The 24,995-nt window shown below is 39.8% G+C and overlaps 1 protein-coding gene across 33 annotated transcripts in view; it reads left to right on the forward strand.

Annotated features, from left to right (window-relative positions):
- NRXN1 (neurexin 1) overlaps window positions 1–24,995 on the forward strand; it is a 1,069,254-nt gene that overhangs the window by 657,674 nt on the left and 386,585 nt on the right. The window contains exon 1 of one of the 33 annotated variants that reach the window (XM_070512130.1): window positions 10,633–11,893. The exons of 29 other annotated variants lie outside the window; for them this stretch is intronic. In XM_070512130.1, coding sequence (XP_070368231.1) covers window positions 11,641–11,893 — 253 coding nt within the window. In that variant the 5' untranslated portion in view covers window positions 10,633–11,640. Of the gene's footprint in view, window positions 1–10,632; window positions 11,894–24,995 lie in introns of those variants that run through there. 3 more of the 33 variants (XM_070512131.1, XM_070512133.1, XM_070512132.1) reach the window with 3 other exon arrangements.

The raw sequence follows: 24,995 nt of genomic DNA on the forward strand, positions 1-24,995 counted from the left end.
TCATTATTTTGAAAAATTGGGAAAAAAGAGAACAATTAAAATAAACACTAGAGCTCTTATGCCCTAATCAACCACTATACCTCAGGTATCTGTTAACATTATGAAGGATAGGATTCTAGACAGATAAAACCAGACAACTGACGAATAAGTTGAAATAAATGATAAGGTTTTGTTACAACCCTCTAATTTATCTATGGGGACTTTTTGTTCTTAATTATACGACATGACAGGCTTCAGTATAGAAAATGTGCAACATCCTTAAACATGACTCATATAAGCAATAAACTTTTTAAAAACAATGGGCTGTGCAAACAGCCTCATGGTTTTCCTTCCTCACATTTTATATGTGAAACTATTATTTGCCTATATTGTTTAAGAGTATGCTTTACTCCTCCTTGAATGTAAATACATTTTAAATTGATAGGATTTTCACGCGGTATTCCATAGCACGGTTTTAACCTATAAATTTTTCTAAAATCTAAATGTACTGCTGCCCGATGGCACTGGGTCATGTTGTTGTGAACTTAAGGTAAAGCAAACATTTGCTGCAAATTACATACTTTTCAATTTTCTAATGCTAGCAAATGTGAGCAGCTTCAAAATAAAAATCATCTATATTCTTCCTAAAGAAAGAAAAGAAAAAAACCTCACATATCAGTTCAATCACTTCCTTGTTAAGCTAATTTTCTTTAGCTTGTGTAGTGGTTTAGTTTTTTGGTTTGTTAGGGTTTTTTTTCCATGCTGTGTAAAGGCTAGCTCAAAGCAGTACAACATAAAGAAGGACTTCTTTTTTAATCTCTTCTACTGATTGGCTGAGAGGGTATGTATTTGGGGGTGTCTTGTCGTTTCTCTAGAGACTATTTATGTAAATTGAAAAAAATCAGTATTACTTGAAAAAATAACTAAAACTTTGATTTAACAGTACAAAAGAGGGTACTGTCTAATCCCTCAAGGAGGAAATTGCTTTTCTTCATGATCCATTGCTTTCATACTGTTTCTGGCTGCTACTGCTGAAGGAGGAAAGACCCACCTTTACTCTTCTCTTACCATGTCTGTTTTCTTGCCTCTACAAGGCTTGGCAGTAGGTCATAGTTGAAATGAGTAAATTTAAATAATAATAGTAAAATGCATGACTGATAAGATCTTCGTCTCAATTGGACAACTGTAATTACACCAAAGCAGGAGATAATTTACACAGGAACCTGAAAAGGGAAATTAAGAATTTGGCATGGTGTAGCAATGAGGATGTGACTTCTTTGTACCTCTCTGTATGCCACTGCAAATATTGGATGGAATGGGACAGCACATGTTCCAAAACTGGTGATTTTCTGAAGTAAGCAGGTTTTTTTGGGAGGTGCTTTGATTTTTTTTTCTTTGACAAATGACAGATCAAAATATTGCCGATATGAAGGGACACTGATTATGTTTGTTTGCAGTTGATCTTCCATTGGCTAAAGTACCCAGTTTTCCCCACAATTTAAGCTGGTGTTTGCTATGCTAGGAAGTAGCATTCTTTTAAAGCAAACCACTATGAATTGGACTAAAACAGTTCCATTCTCAATATTTGGCTTCTAAATTTTAACAATGAGTGAAATTTTGCATTGCACAGAAAATTCTCTATCCTTAAAAATTAGAAGAGCAAATTCAGTTTTAGTTATTTAAGGGTATTGGTAGATGAGACATTCACTTATTCTTTCCATTTGGATGTAAAATATTCCGTTAAGTCTAGAAATGTTTCTTATACCTCTTTGATTAGTTGCCTAAAGCAATCTGAGGGTAAACTAGTTCATTTGAAAGTAATATATGAGGTAATCATTAAGTATGCATTTAAAAAACATCAGATATGCTTTGTTTTAATACCTATCATGTGTTAAATATTGAAGACCACACCATATGCCTAATGAAAGCTTCATTAGGAAGACATTAGCAGATTAATTCCACTCGCTGTGTGGTTTCTTTTATTTAGAATGCAATAAGGTAAGTTCATTAGTCTGAAGACGTAATGTTTTCTACTGTACCTCAACGCGACCAGGAACAATACCGCAGAGGTCTAGGGATCTAACACCTGTCAAGATAAACACACAGACTCTTGGGGAATTATTTCAGCAATAGAATAGAGAAAATCTGAAGAAAAGTAATTCTTTCACGAGTGAAAAAGAAGACAGTTAAAAAAAACCAACAAAACACCAATTAATGGTTTTTCGAAATGCCTCAGAGGTCATATATTTCTTATACAAGTATCAAAAAATGTGATCTATCTTTTAAGAATAAATGTTTTTATTTATTACTACTCATCTTGAAATAAATATTCTAAGAGATTTTGAACTATGTGGAATTATCATGCAATTTGAATTGAGCCACTGAAAGTTTTTCCGACACTGGTAGCTTAAGAACATTGATAGCTTAGAACAAATAGATTCAATTAGAAGTTCTGCCATAATGATATTATTTGAATGGTTACTGTTAAAATGGTGCCAGTATTTCCATTATAAAACCTTATTTTCAAGGATTTATAAGTTGGTTATAAATGTTTGCGCCACAGTTCGACGTGGCAGCAGGCATCTTTGCTTGGTGGTGTTTTATTTTTCCTTTTATATAGTATGGGAAAGAAAGACATCTGTTTATAACATGAGCAGGAAAATACAACAATGAATTCTATTATCCTTCATAACCAGTTTACTTAGCATTCAAATTAAGGTTCAGCCTAAATTTCTTATATATTTTAGGCAAGAAAAGAGCAAACCAAAAACCTTCAAGGATAAACTGAAGAGGATTGGTTTCCTTTGTTTGTTGGTTTTGGTTATTTTAAATTCCTAACCTTGGTGGTGGACTTAACCAGTTGCTTTGATACTTCAGTCATTCAGCACAATAATAATGTCAAGACACTATTACATTCTCTGAGTATTTGCTTAGGTATTTGTGATAGTCTATACTTGAGAAAGTAGCAAATAACTGGCAGAGTTCAGAAAATTTTTCAACAGAGATTTGTGTATTAAAATTTGGTGGAAGAATGAACGGGATATTAGGAGAGGGAGGAAGGAGAAAAGGTTGTTTTTACAGAGGGCATAGCATGGGCAATGACAAAGAAGAAAAGAGTGTGCGCTGTGTGTAGGGAAGAGAGAAGGCCTGTGACTAGACCCTAGGATGTTTGTGGGAGAAGTTGAGATAAAGATAAGACAATAGAGGCAGATTTTGAAGGGCTTAATATGCCATGCTAAAGAACTTTGACTTTACCTGGAAAACAGATCTTTGTAGTGCGATAGTCACAGTAACTTAACTATAGTACTAACATCAAAATATCTCTCTAACAAAATGTATAATCTATTGTGTTTGTCCTGAATTGGATGGAGATTAGATTATAGATCCCAGATAAACCTATTTAGAGATTCAATTCAAATTGCCTGATTAAATCCCTTTCAGTGCATTCAAATAGCAATATATGCTCCAGAACATATATTCATAGTGATAGGTCAATTGGTTTATGCCCTAAGTGCTTGGGCATTCAGGAAATCAAACTCATAGAATGTGCGTGATGTCTGGTTCTGGATTTGAATATCTTTGTTTACTAAGGAATTTGCAAATCATGTCTTGTTTTTTATATCACCCTAACTTGCCTTATAGTTGTCCTTCCAACTCTAGTTCCATTCTCAACAATCCCATGTTTCTTCTATAGTGATGGATACGTATAATAGAATGTTCTAGTGAACGCAGGCAGACAGATCCAGGTTATCAGTTTTTGTCGTTGATCTTTCCTGTAGTTGATGCTGGTCAGACTGGTGGCCTGATATGCCAGGACCTGAAGAGCACTTCTTGTTTTTTTTTTTTATTTTTTTTATGTCGATGGCCAGTATTAGGTTTTATATGGAAACAAGCATTCTCATCAATTCTGATTTTTTCTATACCATAAAAGAAGAGGAAAGAATAACCCATTCAATAAATAAGTAAATAAAGAAATGCTAATACATATGTACTAGACATCTAGTACAGACACTGTTCTAAATGCTTTGAATGTCAACTCGTTTAATCTTCACAACAACCCTACAATCATCAACCTCTTTCGCAGATGAGAAAACTGAGTTTAAGTAACCTGCATAAGACCACATGGCTAATAAGTTGGTAGAGTCAGAATTGAATCCTAGTGTAGTGCTGGAGTTCCTGCCTCTAGCCACTGACCAGGCTAACCAAAGAAGAGCTCAAATACAAAAGATGGGAAGGAAAAGGAAATAGTTTTTTTCCAAGTAAAGGGAATTTATAGTTACATGGTGTGAGATGAGGACATGTAGGTTTATATAGTAGACATCTTGAAGTCTTTAAAGAATGATTTAAAGAAGAGATCTGAGAACAGCACTATTGTCTATGTTTGGAGTACACTGCTAAGAAGTGAGGTAATTGGTAAGGAGCTTAATTAGAAAGTTCTCCCTGTGTTGGTTAATAAAACTTGTGTGGAACAATATGACATTCAGACAGAGCAGTAGTTCTGAAATCTGATTCCCCCCGGCTAGCAGTATGAGCATCACCTGGAAACTTGTTAAAAATGCAAATTATCAGGCCCCTCTACAGGTCAAGGAAATCAAAAGCAAAGCAATCTATGATTTAAGAAGCCCTTCTAGTGATTCCTGGGCACACTAAAGTTTGAGCACCACAGACTAAGAGAAACAGAGACTAAACTAAGAAATTATTGAGGAGGTGGCTGAACTTGACTTTAGACTGAGTGGGGAAAGTTTGGAATAGGGCTAAATTAAACATCACATTACAGCTCATTATCATTATGTTTTTAGTACCTATCTAGAACATGTACATACGAATAAATGACAATAACTTATATTTAGTGTTTAATATATTTTAGGAACTGCTCCGATTCCATTACATATAGTGTTATGTTCTCCTACTACATTATGAACACATTAAAATCAAAAGAGCATGAACCAGTTGAAGAGTTTTTCAGGAACACAAGTTGGTTGAAATAGCTATACAAACTATATGACAGTGTTTGCAAGATGGTATATGATTGGTTGGTGCCCAAGCAATGCTCACAACACTTAAAGATGCAGTTATGGAGACATCTCTATAACTCTGCCTTGGTGCTTAGGCAACACATTTATGTATGATGTTATAAGTGAAAGTTTTTTTCAAAGTAGTGCAAGAGAGGGCCGACCCCATGGCTGAGTGGTTAAGTTGGCGCACTCCGCTTCGGCAGCCCAGGGTTTTGCCAGTTTGGATCCTGGGTGGGGACATGGCACCACTCATCAGGCCATGCTGAGGTGGCGTCCCACATGCCACAACTGGAAGGACCCACAACTAAAAATACACAGCTACATACCAGGGGGCTTTGGGGGGAAAACGGAAAAATAAAATCTTAAAAAATTTTACAAAGTAGTACAAGAAAAAAGATAGAGACCATAAAATACTTTAGCCTTAAACATAACGAACATTGACTAAATAAATCTATTAATATTTCACAAATCAAGCTGCACATCTAGGCTTTGATTTAATTTAAGTGAATTGGGTATCATATTGGCTCATGTTGGGTTCTCACTACTCCCCCTCATTTATTATATCAACGTGGAGGTTCTATGTAATACTTACTTTGACTGAATTCACCAATCAACATCTATGACTGGATTATGAGTGGTGGGAGATGAAAGTACACTTCTAGATAGGTAAACACATCATGAATAAACCTGACTGCTCAGTAACGTTATCACTTCTGTGGGCCTCAAGTATATCATCTGAATAATAAAGAGATTGCACTACAAAATCTCCAGGAATGCTTTTAGCCCTGGCATTTCTTTTCTTTTTTTCTTCCTTTCTTTTTTTTTTTGTTTTACTCTCAATGCTCTTACTCTTCTATTCTGATCTTTTCTCAGAATACCCTTAGGGACCTGCAATAACCCAGAAAGGTAACAAGATCAGCAGGTTATCCTTACACCTTCACAGACAACTTCTGTCTCTCTCCCTTTTTACTCTCTCTCAGTCCCGACTCAGAAATACAGGTAGATGTGGGGTCTGCTTGCCTTTTCTTTGTGCAGACACCAGTAAAAATGCAAAATTCAAGACTGACATGCTCCTCATTTTTAATTTTTAAAAGATTGGTGCTGCCTGTGGGTTTTAATATACGTCTCCTCTGCTGCTTTTAGTGTCTACTTTTCTATTTAAAAAGTTTAATACTGAGATGTAAGAATCTCCAATTATGTTTAAGCAAAACATGAAAAGGTTGAAACAGTCTGCCTGACAATCATCCTGTTTCTTGAGACAGAAGGGTTGATTTTTAGAAAATGAAAAAATACTTTGAAATGATCTGTTCTTTTCCATTTCTCCACACACTCCTCCTTCCACTCACTCTCCTCTTCTCTTTCCTTCCATTTCCTTTGTTTTGTTCCCTCAGCTTTCAAAGCCATCTCCCATTTCTTAACACTGTTGTCTGACTTAGGCTACCTGCCTTCTTGTTCATGAAAAATCATCCGCTGTGAATGGGCCTAAGACAATGTCCCACGCATAGCTATTAGGTTCTTTTGGTAGATCTCAGTAGCCACAGTTGTTAGAGGCGGGTGACGGTTAACCACTCTTCCAAGAGTTCCCACAAGTACAGGTCACAGCAAAGCTAAGATGCAGAACAGCTTCTGCTACAGAAACAGACATTTATTAGTAAGTAGGCACTTATAGCTTGTTCTGGAATCTTTATGAAGTTCCAGCTCTTGGTTCTTTTAGGTACCAGAAAAATGTCTTGCAAAAAAGGTTTTCCAGAAGCAAATATGGCAGTATTTCAGTGGCGGAATCCGCCTTATCGTCTGTGAGAATTAGACAACTAAGATCTGTTAGGAATCAATAATAGCAGCCAGTTCATATGGTCTTGCATTGATTAAATGAGCTAATACATTTACATCTCTCAGAGTTGTGCGAGTCAAAAATGTGTTAGTTCTTATTATTACTATTATAATGGCACCATTTCTCAAAGTAAAGGGTGAAAAGCATCTTAGATTCACATACTCTATTCAAGTAGAAGGAAAGAATGTCTATAAAGTATTTTGGCCAATCCACATATCTTGAATGTTAATGATTTCACCAAAGAGAACCCATTCCTAACCTCCATTACACCAGTTGACAAGCCATTTATTTCACCAATGATAGCCTATTTCCAACATACATCGTAATTAATTTACAAAGTCACATCATGATTGGAGATGATGATAGTTCAAGGCTTCTAGAAGCCACCTCTGGCTTCCATAATTCTGGCTGAGATGTAGGAGCATAAATTCCTGATGAAGGCAACTTACTCTCATGGGATACAGAACAACACTAACAAACATTCATATCACACTGTCTTTGCTGAAATATTGAAGAGTAAATTACAGGCAGCTGAGCACCATGTCTCCTCCAACGAATTCTTCAGTCACCTAAGACCAATTTGTCAGATGCTGCCTCAGTTTCCTTTCGATAATGCACTTCCAACCACAGGGACTGACCACCTGAAGAGACACAAAGAATAAGCACAAGCTTTATTTGTTCCATCCAGATTAGGCATGTGTTTGCTCACAAGACTTTTCTCTACTTTCTGGACAAAGAATTGCTCCTTGCTCCAACAAATTACAATCATTTATAACAGATATTGCAGCATCAGTATCACAGCATCCACCCCAGAACCTCCTAGGTATTGCAAAGGTGCCCTAGACATCTGCCTGAAACACTACAGCTACAATTTCTTCTTTCGAGGCAGCCATAAATATTTCTTCTTTAGCTCTTGAGACTCCAGTAAAACTGAGATTTCTGGCCTATCCTTTCCCTAACTTTGCCTTTATCTCCCCAGGCCAAAGACAATATAAGACAGACAGTGGAACCTTTTCTTCATTGAATGCTCTGGAAGGTTCTTCAGAATCTTCTATATTTATTCTAGTCCTATTGCTTTAATTTATACAAATCGCTTTGCAAAGCCCCAGCCCCATCGTTCCCTATTAATCAAGAGAATAACAAATAGAGTCAATCCTCATTATTCACAGATATGAATTCACCTCCCCACTAAAATTTGTAACCCCTAAACCAATACCACAGGGCAATTTGGTGATCATTAACAGACATACACAGAGTGGCAAAAAATATGAGTCCCTGACAGCTACGTTCCCAGCTGAGGTCAAACAATGCAACACTCCGCCTTCTTGTTTCAGCTCTTGTACTGTAAACAACTGTCCTTTTTGTGATCTATTTAGCGCCATGTTTTGCACATTTTCGTGCTTTTTATTGGTGATTTTGCTGTTTAAAATGGGCCCTAAACATAGTGCTAAAGTGCTGTCTAATGTTCCTCAGCACAAGAAGCCTGTGATATGCAGAGGAAATAGGTATGTCAGATAAGCTTCATGCAGGCTTAATTTATAATAGTGATGTTGACTGTAATTTCAGTGTTAATGAACCAACAATATATATTAAATAAGGTGTTTTTAAACAGAAAAACACATAAAACATGGTTGTATATTGATCAGTGGATGAAAATGTGGTGACCAGAGGTTTGCAGGGACCTAACCCCTAGGAGCAATGGTCCGGTCTTCACTAATTTAGTGTTTCTGGTGACTTTTTAGACCGTAACTACTGGGAATAGAGAATTGACTGTATGTACTAAGAAACTAACTTACATTTCACATATGCTGGGCACTAGAGGGAGTACAAATGAAGATTTAACTCTGCTCTCCTCCAGGAATCCATCTAGTTGGGGAGGGAAGGACAGGTCAACCCCATATATGAGGGTATTGGAGAGTAATGCAATGCTCTACGTCTCCTATAGACGGAAGGGAACTGAATGAATGGTGCAGGCTCAACAGCTTGAATACGTTAGACCTCTATGGGAGGAAAGACATAATGCCTTCATAGTGGGGCACATATGATATATTTTAAAGCACTCTCACATTAAATATTGCGTTATATCCTCCCTGCCCTGTGGGATTGTTAGGAAGGATAGGAACATGACTATTTTATAAAGGAAGACACGGGGCCTCAGGGAAAGGCTAAGTAACTAATGTGACATAACCAGTAAACGGCAGCGCCCAGAATGCAGTGAGGGTTTCCTACCTCCTAGTCTTCTGCTGTATCCATACAAACACCATGAAATATAAAACTCAGAATGTGAACCTAGAGTCCTAAAACCACACTGTGAGGATTTTCCTCTTCTTTTCCTTTTGAAGCTCTACCTGCTACTTTAAAAATGAATACTCACAACCCTTGACTAGTGAATTAAAATACGTATGCTAAAATAACTAAATGAAGAGGAAATGGCCCGAGGATCAGGGTGGGAACAGTACACAGTGGAAGGTGCTGGATTTGGGTTCTGTTGGTCTTTGAACAGCTGTGGAAAGTCGGGAGACAGACGTGGCATATTTAAGTACATAAAAGCACCTTCTGTAGCATGGCTAAGCCATTTCAACTACTGAACAACTGAAGAATTATCTTTTTAGTAGAATCACATAAACTTTTGACAGGAATGTGAGATGTCAGATTCCTACAGATTTGATTTGGTGGTGCCTGGTCACTGTTTACATGGTGACCATCAGACACCCAGGGTCATCTCTTTGAATGGACTAAAAAGCAATTTACAAGTCTAAGTGGCCACTTGGATGAGTGGCTAATATGAATAAAATCCTTCCAGAATTACCTTCTTTTTCAATATGTGACTTTATATTTGTTGATATAAGGGATTAGGTAGACGGTGAGGAGCCTGTGGAAAGTAGGACCTATACATAGTTGTTTGCCTTTGTTTTTAAATAAGAATAAAGACAAAAAATGTCCAGCCACTAGACATGTCAGAGTTGCTATCACCTTTTGGAAACCTAGGAGTGTTTCAGTCACACGGGCAAATCTTACCTGCCGGCCTCAGTGCCTGTAGTCCTTGCCAAGTGCACTTGCTGCGCTAGATTTTTACCTTTAAGTGTGTGTTGGCTTTGCCGGTCTTTCATCCAGGCTGCATAGTTTCCAGTTAAAGACACTGCATTTCACCAGTAGGATATAACTTTCCTCTCTTCCTTGGGAGCACTAGATTCAGAAATTTTTGTTTCCGATGCTATTTTCCTTATGAGACAGGATAAAAGGAAGAACTCCACCCTTAAAAAAGATCATCAGAGCTGGGCTTCTATAGAGATCTGGGGAGCCCTTAAATATCCCTAAATGTTTGACTGAAATACAAGCAATCTCATTCGTACCATTTCTCTCTCTGCTGTGCTATTTCCCACCCGTCTTCTTTCTCTCTTTCATTGTCCCTTTTTCTCTCTTCCTCAGCTGCCAAATTCACTCATCCTTTTTCCTCCTTGTGTGTTTTAGTTCTCTGCACTTCCACTGCCCTGTATGGGATATAATATTGTAGTGGGGAATGAGGACTCTTTGTTATGAGTAATATGTGTAATTAACAGATCATCAAAACTGATGCTTGAGTAGATGGTGTCAAGCCATATTTAGCAGATCGGGTTTGAACACCTGGCAGAACAAGTTTGGTCCAATAAAAAGAGCCGAATTCTTTCCCTTTTAAGAGCTCTCAAGACACTGGTTACATCTAAACCATAGGGGTAGAGGAAGGGTGCCATTTGCCATTGTAATTCAGACGGAGGGATCACCTGGTAGAGGAGGGAGAGTTGCTTTTTAGGTGTTCCCCGCATCGCCGTGCACGTGTCCCTTTGATGTGTGGAGAATGCATGAGAGGCAAAGCAGGGCGATTTTTGTGGGAAGCTAGACCAGCCTCCCTCGTTACATAGGCTCGTCCTCTGCATTGCATCCGAGCTTCAGTGATTTGCTGTTTGGAGACTGCAGATTTGCATAGAGCCCCTAGCTTCGCCAGCGTGTGTGGTTTTTCTTTTCTTTTTTCTTTTTTTCTTTTTCTTTTTCTCCCCGCCACCCCCGCCCCCCTTCGTCGGCTGCTTCTTTTTCTCAGCTCTCTTTCCCCCGTTCGATCCCAGCTTCCTTCATAAGGGTGCACTCTTGCTCCTGAACCCCTCGCCGGGCGTAAGTGTCAGGAGGCGGCGGACGCGGAGATTGCCTCGGGAGCAGGCGATGCGCGCTGCTGCTCCGCGCGCTGCCCGGGGGAGGCTGGCGCAAGCGGGCGAGCCGGCCGGGGCTGAATGGAGGGAAGAGGCACCTCGATTCCATGGGGTCTGCTTCTCCCTTGAAAGGAAGTTGGGCCAGCGAAGTGGCCTCCCCAGTCCTCACACACAATGCTAAACGGATTTACCTAGTGGATTCGCGGTGGATGGCTGTCATGTAGAAGTGAGGACCCTCCGGGAGGAGCTTTAAACAATTTCCCCGCTCCCCACCCCTCGGCACGCACTCTCGCCCGAAACTCTTTGGGAGTATCTCTCGAGAACCCGGAGCCCTGGAAATCTGGAAGCAGCCATCCGCTCCGCGCTTGCTGTTCCCCGGGGCTGCCTTTCCGGACAAGCCCCTCATCGGCTGCATTCGCCTTGGCTATGTTTCGGATTCTTTGGGGTGCAAGGCACGGAGGACTCCAGGACCCCGAGAAGACTGTCCGAAGGAGGGAGAGGATGGGTGCTTTGGCGCGGTGAGGCGGCCAGCCCCGCAGCCCACCCTGCGCCGCCCGCTCCCCGGCGCCCTCTCCCCTCCCCGCGCCCCAAACTTTGCCTCCCGCGGCGGCTGCCCCTCGGCGGGCGCCCTGCCATGTACCAGAGGATGCTCCGGTGCGGCGCCGAGCTAGGCTCGCCCGGGGGCGGCGGCGGCGGCGGCGGCGGCGCAGGGGGGCGCCTGGCCCTGCTCTGGATAGTCCCGCTCACCCTCAGCGGCCTCCTAGGAGTGGCATGGGGGGCTTCCAGTTTGGGAGCGCACCACATCCACCATTTCCATGGAAGCAGCAAGCATCATTCAGTGCCTATTGCAATCTACAGGTCACCGGCATCCTTGCGAGGCGGACACGGTGGGTCTGCGATGCCAAGTTCTCGCGGCTTACTCCCTCGCTCCCCTCTTTCAACCCTGCGCTCGCTTCTCGGCCCCTAAGGCTCAGAGAAATGGGAGCGCGAGAAAGGGAGGTGCATTTGGGTGTGTTTGGTGGGAACCACTTATCTCTTTGAAGACAATAGAAAGGGGATGGGGGAAGGCATCGCGGGTGTTTGTGGTGAGGGGTGGGAGGGGCGTTCCTTGTCGGGGTGCCGGGAGGAAGACGTGGGCACCTGTTAAAGGACCATCCCTGGCCGGGCGCCTGGTGCCCGCGGGAAGGGGGCGTTGCTAGCCAGAAGGTCACTCGGTGTGGCCGGATGGGGCGCCGCGCTCGGCTGAGGGACCTGAGCGCCAGAGAGAGGAGGGCTCTGCAGAACCTTTTGTCTGTGCTATGCCTGCTGCCCCACCTCCTGCCCATTTTCCCTGGCGTGGGGGAGGGAGAAGTTCCAGCCTGCAAATTCCTCCAAAGTGTGCCCAGACTCCAGTGACAATGAAGCGGTTGGTTCTGGACTCACTCAACAGGAGGCCAATCTCTTTTGCCCCCACCTCTCCCACCTCTTCCTTTAATTGGAGAAGGTAGGAGGGTAACTCAGGCACCCTCTCCTACTCCGGCCAGGCCCTACCAGGCTGGGAGGGGACCTCTGAACACCATCCCCGTACTCCCAGCCTACACACATGTACGCTTCTTTTTTCTTGTTGACTGGGCTGAGTTATTTTCTAAATAGAGCAGAGAAAGGCTTGGGTACCCAAACCCACTCCCTGAGGATCATGTCTGAAGGCTGTTGGGGTAAGGGAGGTCCTGCTTACTCCTTCTCAGAATTTAGTGCTTCCCAGGGAGAGTAGGTGGGTCAGTGCTGCCTGGTCTAAGTCAGGAGGTCTGCCTGGAGGAAGATAATTTAGAGCAGAGAAAAGCAGTTCTCTTCACCCTCCTTGGTTCCTTTGTAAAGAGCAGCATGTGGAGAAAAGCCTTGCTTGGCAGGTTTCTTCTCCAGAGTGACCAGAAATGTAAGACCAGGTTCCTCTCATCTTCAGATAAATACCTATTTCAGATTCCCCGAACTGCGAATAAATAAAATATCGAACTGTTTTTGTCTTTCCCCGCTCTCAATCTTTCTTCCCCCTCAGTATAAAATCTGTTACATTAAAAAGCAGGGTGCAAGTTGGGAACACTCTCTCTTCTATCCTTTCCCCCGACTTTCCCTGAAGCGCCCCTTCCTCTTTCAGACTTGGATCAGCTCTGGATGCTTTGCTCCTTTCTCTACGTAATTCCTCTCCCCTGAGCAGCTGCTGGCTATACCAGGATGGCCCTCTTCCCCAGGGACAGGCTTTCTACCTGGGGACAATTCTGGTTAGATATAAGAAGCTATAGCCTAACCTAACCGAAGAGAGAAACATCTCCTTGGCAAATCCTCTTTAGGAGTGGCACACGGACACACCTCACTGTGGATCCTAGGAATCCCTTCCCTTCCTTCACCCAGTTCCCTCTCAAGAACTCTCTCCAGTTAAGACTGGCTGGGATGGAGACCCGAGTGATGCCCCAAACCCCGGCTTCTTAGCTAAGAGGAGAGAGAGCCCTCTGAAACAGTAAGGAGTTTCTGTTGCTCTCACCACTTGCTCACAGTATTCTAGGAGCTTGTTGCTGCCTTTACCTGGGTGCATCTCTCACCCACTGCCCTGCCTTTGTGCAGAATTGTGTGAGTTCCGGGGGAGGCAGGCCAGCCAGGACACAGGAGGGGCAGACAGAGCGTTGGTGGGTGCGGTGAGCCAGATGGGGGTATGCGAGGGGGTGGGGCGCCTAATCGTACCAGTGGGAAGCTCTTGGCTAATAATCTTATGTGCATAGTAACTTCTCCTTTTCTGTGGCTCTGCCTCTCCCCAAGGGATGAGGCGGCTGAATGGGGAGAGTGCCTGGGGACGTGGGGAGAGAGCAGTGAGGGGCCCCTGCCGCAGAGTCACTCCTTCCCCGACCACTGCAGCTTCGACCCCAGTCAGGCGCCGTCTGCTGGTCTCCACCAACATTTCTTTCCCTCCAGAATACAGCGGTTGTCTCTGCTTGTGAATGTAAAACCAGGTGCATCTATCACTGAAAAAGAAAAAGGCAAGAAGAATAGTAGAGAAAATTATATGTGAGCAGCAGTTGGTATTCTTCTTTTGGGTCAGAGAACTTACTCTTTCCTGCGAAGGGTCTCTTGTAGGGTCATATTTATTTTTTTTTGAAACTCTCACCCTCCTTGCACACAGTCTTTTGGAGGAAGCTTCCTAATTCTTTTTGTTTCTTTAAATCAGAGGAGCAAACTTACCTGTCAGGAGCCAATTCTCCAAATAAAAGCTGAGTGTGAATTTTTCATACTTCATCCCTTGAAAAGAGAAAATTAACTCTGACTAGAGAACAATCAAAGAACATTAAGAATGCAATAAGCCTCTGAGTGTGGGGGATGGAGAGATGTGAGTGAGCGGGGATGCAGAGGGGCTGAGAGTGGGGCAGACAGGGCGATGGCTTAAAAGATGTTGAATTTGTTGGGTCAATAAACTCCCTGAATATTCAGCTAATTAGACAAAGGGCCCACAAGGAAACAGTCTCTGAGCGTAATAGATGAGGGTGAAGGGAAAGCACAAAGGTGAGTGCCAGTAAGATAAATTCCTAGCTTAAAATCAAGGCAGGTGTAAACGAGATTTAGTTCAAAATTTAAGACTATTGCAAAGATACATATGTAGATGAAAAAATGAGCCGGGTTTGGTTGTATTAGAATTCCTTGGAATCTCATAATAGGGGAAGCATGTATATGCTTGAATGTGTAAAAGAAAAATCATGTGCGGTGTATGTTAGGGAATAAAATTGAGTCTACCCTCTAGGTTTTGAAAACTGCTGGGTTGACTATCCAGGTTCATTCTTCTTCATTTTCTCATCATGCCATGCTTCATTTGCACTATTATGAGGTGTCACTTACAAGGATTGCAGGGAACTGAAAGCGCTCATGGCTACCCGGAGCATCTTTGTGCAAGCTGACCCAGTTGCAGAGATTATGATGAGGATTTTTAAAAAATGCATATGAGAAGCAGGTTTTGAGATCACTGCAGGATCCCATTTTATTTTGCATGTACTTAAAAATATAAAGGATGAAAATACCTCTATGGAAAAATGACATTTTCACCAATTAAATAAATGGAGAACTGTGTGACTGTAAATGATTAAAAAGCAGGCCTGATTTTAATTAAGAATGCCGCTTAAAGCCTGCAAGAGTTCAGAATAGACCAGTATGCTCAGTATTGCTTTCGTGATGTGCCATATGTGCCAAGCACAGAATGATGTTAGTGCAATGATCAGGTTCCCGTCTCTGCTCCCGGCTTTCCTGAGTACCTCTGCATACTTTCAAAAATTGACTTAGAACCTCTCAATAATTTCAGGAGATGAGGGAAGGAGAAAGTCATCACAGAACTGAGCACACCAGTGCCAGCCAATCTCCCCCCACAAATATGAACTCCGGAAATTAGACTGCCATGATTAGCTTATACTATTAAGGGGCAAAAGGGCTTTCCCGGAAGGGAATGTTAACAGATTTTAAAAGTATGGTCTGTAATTGAAGTAGCCCAATGCTGTTATATAAAGGTAATAATTATATCTGGAATTAATAATGTTTCTCTTTCTGAGGCACTTTCATACATGTACTAAACTAAGAGGAGTGGTGGGTTTTGGAGGGAATTTGAGTATCATTTTCCTTGTAGGGATACTGAGGCATCCCATAGATGCACCAAAAAATAGAGCCAAATCTCTGATCACAAAGGGGAATTAGAATCAAGCCTTTGTGGTCCATAGTCTAGAGCAATTCCATGAGCTCAGAGGGTTTGAAAGTTGAACTGAGAGGGTCCCCCATGCCCTTTAGTGGCTTATCTCTTGGAGTAGAAATCATTACAAGGACCAGGGCCAAGTGTTTTCTTTCCAGCCTGTATTAACAATAATTAATACTGTAAGAGAGGCTGATGGCACCTCACTGGTGTCCCATGGATCACTTCATTGATTCTGGTGAGGAGGTTTTGGTTTTTCTTTTCTTTTTCTCGGAAGCAGGAGTTTGCTATTAGATACACTGATCCCTTTGCTCTTTTGTCTAGAAACCAAAAGAATTGGCAAAACCTTTTACAATATACTTGACTTTCTTGTGTTGAAGAAAAATTTAGCTTTTCTTGTAATTAATTCATATGTGTGACCCAGAACATTTTTTGGCTATGAATATGCTGCTGAAAGAGATATTCCTACCCCACACCTCTTCCTTACTTTGGCTTCTTGGCCAAAAATATGCATCACTGTAATGCTATTTTGGACAAGATGGGCAGCTAATATTTCTGGAAGAATCTTTGAATCAATCATGGTCTGTGTGTTTCATACTCTAGGATAATTTTTGGTTGCCCTCAACTTTAATATATTTATTTCTTAGATTATCCATTCATTTATTCAGTAAATATATAATATGTGCATATTTTTGTGTTTGTGCACCAGGTACCATAGAAGGCCAGGTAATAATGGGGATAATGGGGGGAGAGGTGAGAGAAGAGGAGCCAACATACCCAAGGCATGACCATCAAAACAGTTTACAATTTAGGGGGCTGGCCTGGTGGCATAGTGGTTAACTTTGGGCACTCCACCTTATTATTGAGATAATTAATAGCTCAAAAAACCAACTGTGTCTTTCATTAAGAAGAGGCAAACAGGGGCTAGTCTGTGGTCCAGTGGTTAAGTTTGAGTACTCCACTTTGGTGGCCCAGGGTTTGCCGGTTTGGGTGCCGGGCGCAGACCTAACACCACTTGTCAAGCCATGCTGTGGTGGCATACCACATAAAAAATAGAGGATGATTGGCACAGATGTTAGCTCAGGGACAATCTTCCTCCTTCAAACAGAAGAAGATTGGTAACAGCTGTTAGCTTGGGGCTAATCTTCCTCACACACAAAAACGTTTACAATTTAGTTCCAAAACTCCAAGATATTGTTAAAAAGTGGTAACCTTTAAGAAAACAAACAGAACTTGCTCTTTAAAAATAGGTAGTCTCTGAGCATAAAAGCAAAATACATAAAGTTTATGTATGTGTACATTCATCTGGGATTCAACATGAAATGATCTGATAAAGATATCAAAACAGTTAATTTTATCTACATCACTTTATATTTGTCCTGTAATATTAATGTTTTGAAAGAGCTCCTTGCACAATTGCTTTCTAATAAGTTGCTGTGTAAATTTCCTATAACAAAACAAAGTCTTTTATTTTTCAAATAGAGATAAGGCTTGTTTTGCAAATTTATTTAAGACAGGGGATTTAAATTTACACCAATGTTTAAATGATTGAGACAGCTTGGTCTGGTGAAGATCATCATCAGAAACATATCTATGTGAAAATTTGGCCACTCCACTTACTAGCATTCTGTAAATTTACTAAGCTACTTATCCTCACTAAGATTGTTTTCTCAATCGTTAAAATGAAAATACAGTGAGTTACAGCTCATTGAAGAATAAGTGAAACTATGAATTTGATGAGTTCCCAGACTATAATAGGCTCCCAATAAATTTTTGCTTAAAAAAAAATAGACATTTAGGTTGTTTTCACATTTTGGCTGTTTTGAAGAGTGCTACAGTCAACATGGGAGTGCTAATATCTCTTTAAAATCTTGATTTCAATTCTTTTGGATAAATAACCAGAAGTGGGGTTGCTGGATCATATGTTAATTCTATTTTTAACTTTTTGAGGAACTTCCATACTGTTTTTCATAGTGGTTATACCATTTTGCATTCCCACCAACAGTGTACAATTCCAATTTCTCCACAATCTCCTTAAAACTTATCTTTTCTGATTGTCGCCATCGTAATAGGTGTATGGTGATATCTCATTGTGGTTTTGATTAAACGGATAAAGAAAATATGGTATATACATACAATGGAATATTATTCCACCTTAAAAAAGAGGGATATTTTGCAGTATATGATAACATGGATGAACCTTGAGGACATTATGCTGAGTAAAATAAGCCAGTCACAGAAAGACAAATACTGCGTAATTCCACTTATATAAGGTATCTAAAATAGGCAAACTCATGGTATCATAGAGGGGAATGGTGGTCCCCAGGGGCTGGGGAAAGAGGAAATGAGGAGTAGCTAATCAACGGGCATAAAGTTTCAGTTATACAAGATGAGTAAGTTCCAGAGATTTGCTGTACAACATTGTGCCTATAGTTAACAATGCTGTATCATACACTGCAAAATTTGTTGAGGGTAGACCTCATGTTAAGTGTTCTTACTACAATAAAATAAAATTTAAAAAAGTTAGAAGAGATTTCAGAGAGAAGACACATGTAGTGGAGAAAGCAGACCTTGAAATCAGGAGACCCGAGTTCTAGTCCTGATTCAGCCACTTATTAATTGCATGACTTCTGGAATTCAGTTGCGGCTTTGGAGATCAGTTCTTTTCTAGCTGTAAAGTTTGAGGAGCACTTTCCTTTCATTTTGTAGATGTGAAGACAGAGCTCTAAATAATTTAAGTGAACTGGATTCATAGGGTCACAGCAAATTAATAGCAGAGCTGGAAGTAGACCCTATGTCTTCTAACTTATCTTCTCCTCGTTTGGAATAAATGGTCTTCTAAGGAAGCCTATTCCTCAGCAGTGGGGAGGGTCTGCACTGATTCCTCCATGGTTTCACCTGAACACTGAATAACCTAGGCAATTCTGTTTAGGTGATTAACTCGGATTAAAACCTTGGTCTTTGAGTAGAGAGTAGAGCAAACAAATTTAATTCATGTAGAGAAAATCACCTTTGCTCGGCTGTTATTCTTCACCATAGTCAGCCATCAATGACTCATTTATGCTACATTGTGTGCCTCTATTTAATGAAAGACAGAGTTGGTCTTTTGAGGTATTAATGATCTCAATAATAATGTTGAGCGTTACTTTTTATACTATTTTGTCATTCATATGCTTGCCTTTTTTTAATTAGAAGAGATCATTTCCAACTTTGAGTTCTAAGTTTCCTTTGGTAATAAGGAGCTCTTAAAATCCTCGTTCTCTTGTCTTTTCCTGGAGCCTTATTGATTCTAAACATACTGGAACTGGAGATATTTTTGTCAAGATAGTATTCAGGTCCCTTAAGCCAGTTGTCCTCATCATTAGTTAGAAGTGGCTTCCTTAGGTGCACAGCAACAACAGTGTTGGGGTCAAGCTCCAGCTACTTGCCTAATACTTGCCTCTCAACCAAAGCTCTAAGGAATGTCTCTTAGAAAAGCACCTGCTTGCTTTACTTGGCATTTTGCCCAGTCTTTTTTGGGTTGTGTAGAGTGTAGATTCTCTCTCCACAAATACCTTGCTAATAGCATTTTTAAATATTCCATTCTTTTGCAAAATGCAGGATGTTTTTCAGTATTGATCACATAGCAATGAATTCCCTCAAGCTTTTGACAGAACTTAGTAAAAACAGCTATATTTTAAGTATATATTTCTGTGGCACCCTGATGTCAAATGTCTCATTTAATCATCCTGGCAGGGCCTATGATCACCATTTTGCTGACAAGGAAACGGATTCAGAGAGGCAATGATTCTGCCAGGGTCACTTCATTAATAAGTGGCTGTAGTTCTTTTGGTTTTCCACTGCCATGTAAGAGGCAGAGGTTTGAAAAAGAATGCTGCATTTGAATACAGGCGACCTGAATTTTGTCCCAGTGTCATCATTTTCCAATTCACTTGGCCAAAAAAATTGTTTCTTCATTAAGAAATAAATTAGCCAAAAGAAAGTAGCTAACTCTTATAGTTATTAAGAATTTCAAGTGAATATGGATGTGAAATTTATATCTCCATTCAGGTAGAATTTTAGTTAATATTATATTTTTATACTTAGCTGAGAAAAAGGAGTAAGGTGAGGATAGATTAACAAATGAGGGCCGTTTTCAAATTTAACTTAAAGTATTAGATGCAAGCAGTGATGAATAATGTTATTAATCAAATAATGATAATAAAATGCTTTATGACTAAAAGATGGTGATTCCTGGACAAACTTCCTTTTAATCACTAAGTGTATAGGCAGATAAGAAGAACCTGCTTTGTCAATTGTGTGAACTTAGCGTCTGTGGGATTTGTGAAGTGGAACTGAGCTGGCATAGAAAGGTGTTTCTCTAGTGTACTTTCAAGATGCATGGTTCTGTACACAATGAGTTTTACACGAAATTTCTACTGCAGTCATTTTAATTGTGAAATTCAAAATGTTAGACCTTTTTGGCTATGGGATCACTGGTTTAAATGTATTGTATAATCTGACCCACATTTTGTTTTTTTTCTTAAAGATTGGCACCCCAGCTAACAATTGTGGCCAATCTTTTTTTTTTTTCCCCCTGCTTTTTCTCCCCAAATCTCCCCCATACATAGTTGCATATTTTTTTTTTTGGTTGTGGGTCCTTCTAGTTGTGGCATGTGGGATGCCGCCTCAGCATGACCTGATGAGCAGTGCTATGTCCGCACCCAGTAGCCGAACCCACGAAACCCTGGGCTGCCAAAGCGGAGCGTGCGAACTTAACCACTCGGCCACGGGGCCGACTGCCTGACTCACATTTTTTAAAAGCAAGGTTATGTACTTTACTATATATTCATGTACATATTTGGTGTTTTTTTAATGTAAGTAAATTGACGAGAGAAAGTATTATGCTATATCCAAAAATTAGCAACTAGAAAAAAGCAAAACATTTAAGTAAATGATAAGGAAGTGATTTTTAATGTGTAGTAAAATAGAAGACAGTGACATTTACTGGCTTGGATATTACTTCTGCATAGTTGTTTTGATTGTCTGGGTTGCCATTGGACTAACATTGATACACGTAATTATTTATGTGGTTCAGCCTGTCTTGGCTATTAGTTACCATCTGGTCATCATGACATATTTTTCTAGATGACTACAGGATTCAGAGCTGCTGAAGAGAAGTGGTATTTTTGATGCTTCCTAAAACTGAGATGATTTTGGATTCTGAAATCTCTAATTTTAAGTTAAGATTGAATTATCTGAAGTGTACGTAGTTACACAGCATAAAGCACATCACTATGAGTGATTGTGATGCTGTTCTAAAAAATACATTCTGGGCAAATACGGAAGTACTCTGATAGTATCCAGTTAGCACCTTTAGTCGGGCATGCAGCAGGACGTTTTAAAGACCTGTGTAGTTTTCCTGATGAACTTCCCTTTCAAATTTTTCAAGATTTTGTCTTTCTTAATCTGATAAATGCTCTAGTTCGAATCTATGTCATTTTATGTGTAGTTTATCCTTTTCAGTTATCAGGTATGTTATCGTCTGATGTAGAGAAATAGCGCTGGAGCATGATTAATTTAAATACCTCTGGGAAATTTTGCCTAGAAGGTATATTATAGAAACTGAACTTTCTATTTGTTTTGCAGGGCGTGGTTTAGTAGTCTATTTGTTGTATCTTTCATGTTGATTTCTGAAAATTTTGCCACATTGGACTATTTATGCCCATGTACTCAGTGAAAATTGATCATTTGCTACATTACATCTTTCCAAAGTTGAATTAATGAAATTTTTCTCAATACTCTAAGCTACACTTCCTTGAAATCCATACTTAACATTTTCAAAATTGCAATGTACTGTATCACTCCTTTTTTTGGTGTCTACTGTCGAAGAATTAACATATGCTGGAATAAGATGAATAATAAATTAATCTCTGTCAGCAAAGTGGTTAATTGGACATGCTGTTATATATGCAAATAATAGATTTGGTTTCCTCACACGTTCTTTTCCTTGGGATTTGTCCTAAGTGAGATAAGAGAGTTTTTGATGCTGCTGTGGACAACATACCGTAATCAAATGTAGAACACCGCTGATGGCTTTCTGATAAACATCTTTATACAAAAGCTTTGTGTTTTAGTATATACACAGGTATTGATTGTCTGGCTGCCTTTGTAATGACTACAATATATAATAGTCTATTTGTACTTGCCAGTAATAAACTTTTGCCTTAGTCATCTTATTTTTAAACATAAAACTTTATTTTTACGTTTTAATAAAGTAAATAAAAAATTTAATTATCTTTAAACAAGAAATTAATTCAACTCTTGGCTTATAGTGAGGAAGTGACTTAAATATTGTTAGGTGTATTTCACTATCCTAAAAAGGCTATGTAGAGAAAGAACTAGGACTACATAAAGTGACAGTAAATGGCCAATTGCATCATTTATTTGTTGAACAACCACTTACTGCTTATTATACGTCAGGTATTATTCTAAGCTGTTAACAAAATATCAGCTCATTTAATCCTGACAACAACTCTGTGAGGTAGGTGCTATTAATCTCCCATTCTTCACATAGGCTATTAAGACACAGCAAAGTTAAGAAATTGACAAGCTTACAAAACTAAAATTGTGGGGCCTGCATTTAAACCCAGGCAACTCACTTGAAAGCCCATACTCTTAACCCTACACTATGTGCCAAGACAGAATGTATCCCGACTGAGCATTTTGTTTTCTCCTCCAGCTTTTATTACCAGCGGTTCATAAGGGACCAACCGAAGGTGGATATCTGGATTTACTTTGTTTAATTTCCAACAAGTCATTTTGCTGAAGGTTTCGTCCCTCATCTTTATCTTCCAATTTGTTTTTAAGCGTTGTTCTTAACTACACAGAGCCTCAAGAGGCTTCCCTGAGCCTCTCTTCCTCATCACTTTGTTTGTTTTGACTGACTTATTAATCTCGATATCCACCACTGCATCAAGAGTAAAGGAGTGATTGATTTAAGATGCTTATTAATGTTTATTAACTTCTTTCATTCTAGTTGGCAAATACATCCCCGACCAAATTGATAGATCTGCTGTGATAATAATTTGCAAGTGCAGCCATGATTTACAATTAAAAGGGGACAATTGCAATGTGTCTGATTATATGATTAAATTCTCATGAGATGAAAGGAATCCCTCTGTAAATGGTGAAATAAAATTGTATAGTTCTGTAGGCAGGGTGTAGAGAAAAGACTGACAATTAATAAACTACTTTGAGTATTTATCCTAATTTTAATTATAGTTTCTTAATTATGAAACCTTGAAGACTTTAAAAATCAAATTACATTGGTTGTATATGCATAGTGTTATATGACTGTGTAAAGAGTTTCAGCATTTCTTCTATTCATTTCTAATTAGACAAGAAGTTAGGTCATCATTCAGAAAGGACGGTACATGCTTTGAGGTTTTCATCTCTTTACTACTTTTTTCTTAAAGATTACTTTGTTTCTCCAGTTTAATAGCAGAATTTTCATTCCAGTTTGTTTCCTGCCATTACATACATTCCACCTATATTAACACCACAGGAATTCTAGGAATTCCTTAGTGAGATAAAGAATTACTCTTTTAGCTTTCATTGTATCCACTAACTGACCTTGGGCAACTTTCTAAACCTCTCTGAGCCTCAGTTTCCTCAAGAGTAAAATAGGGCCTATCGTATCTGCTCTGGAGAGTTGCTGTGAAGACTAGATACTTAAAGTCATCATCTGGCACAGGACCTAATAAATGGCTGCTGCTCCTCAAGTGATAGATTAACCTCTCTCCAACAGTGAGTCTTCTCTGCTCTGGACTCCATTAAGGGAAAAACCAAGAAGAATTGAAGTTAGTTATAAAAATGGCTATCCTCAGAGTCTTCTAAAACAGATTATCTTCTTATCATCCTAGGATGATTTGGTAGATTTCTTAAGTAAAGACAAGAGGTTGAAACTGAGATCCTTTCCTAGCGTTCAAGTCATCCAAAAGAGGATGACACAGATATTAACAAGAGGATATTATGGAGGAAACCAACAATTTTTATGCCCTCTGTCCTTGTGTGGGTTAAGCCAGGAAACCTGCATCAGGGCTGAACTGCCAAGACTATTGCTGCATCTTAGTGTTAGACATGGTTTTGTTTTAGAAAATTCTTTTAGAGTTTTAGATTAGGGCTCCTGAAGATAAGATAGAAGAGGGGGTGGGTGAAAGGGGCACATATGTATGGTGATGGACAAAAATTAGACTACTGGAGGGTGAACACGATGAAGTATGTTCAGAAATTGATAAATAGTAATGTACACCCCAAATTACACAATGTTATAAACCATTATGATCTCAATAAAATTACGTGAAAAAAAAAAGGGTGGGAGAGGAGAGGGCATTGATGATGAGGAGAGACTTAGGAAAATGAGTCCACCTTTTTTTGCCCCATCAGCCTCTGAAAGTGTCTTCAAAGGCAAAGCCATCTTTACCCAGATGTTTTACAGCTGAAAGAGATGTCAGTAGGAAAAACAACATTTCCTGCCCAGAATCGCTATGTCACTTCTTTAATTATGGCTACTTTGATGCTTATGGCATAGCCAAATGCTAAGAGTCTAGCATTTAAACAGAACATAAGCATTTCAGAATACAAAATCAAATAAAAATGCCCAGCAACTGTAATTTAATCGCCTATTTTTAAATGATAGCTAGCCAATTTCTTAAAGTAAATGAATGTTTTAACAGGCACCTAACATCTAGGCTTGACTTTTTTCCCTCTTTCTAAAAGGAGGCTCTTTTGGGGACTATATGTAGGGAAAATTTCATATCAGTCAAAAGCAAACTTATTTCAGGCATGTGATTACCTGGGATGATGTGGACTTTGAGACTGTGTCACTGTACAGAGTGACTCATCACTTCCACACCCCAAAGTGTGAAGAGAAGTTCTGAGGTGATATCAAGAGTCAGGTGTCCTTAGGATCAGAGCAATTCAGTCAAACCAAGGTATGTTTAAGACAAGCAGCTGGTAAGATTAAAATTATTGTCTTTATTGCCCCTCCCCCAAGGTTTCATTATTGCAGTGTGAGTGCCAGCAGCAAGTTTAATCTATGAAACCATGTAACTTGAATTTTCCCTTAAATGAAGGTGATTTTCCAGAGAACATATAATTGTGAAGAATGTTCTTGAAGAAGGCATTGCCTGGCTCCACCAGGGCCAACATATTAGTCTGGGTCCCACCTCATGTATTTATGCATTCCATAGTGTTCTGGAGAATCTGGAGACTCAGACTGAATGCCTGTCATCTGGGGGACAGGGCCCCTAAGGAAC

Source organism: Equus asinus, chromosome 6 (assembly GCF_041296235.1).
Source record: "Equus asinus isolate D_3611 breed Donkey chromosome 6, EquAss-T2T_v2, whole genome shotgun sequence".
Lineage (NCBI taxonomy): Eukaryota > Metazoa > Chordata > Mammalia > Perissodactyla > Equidae > Equus > Equus asinus.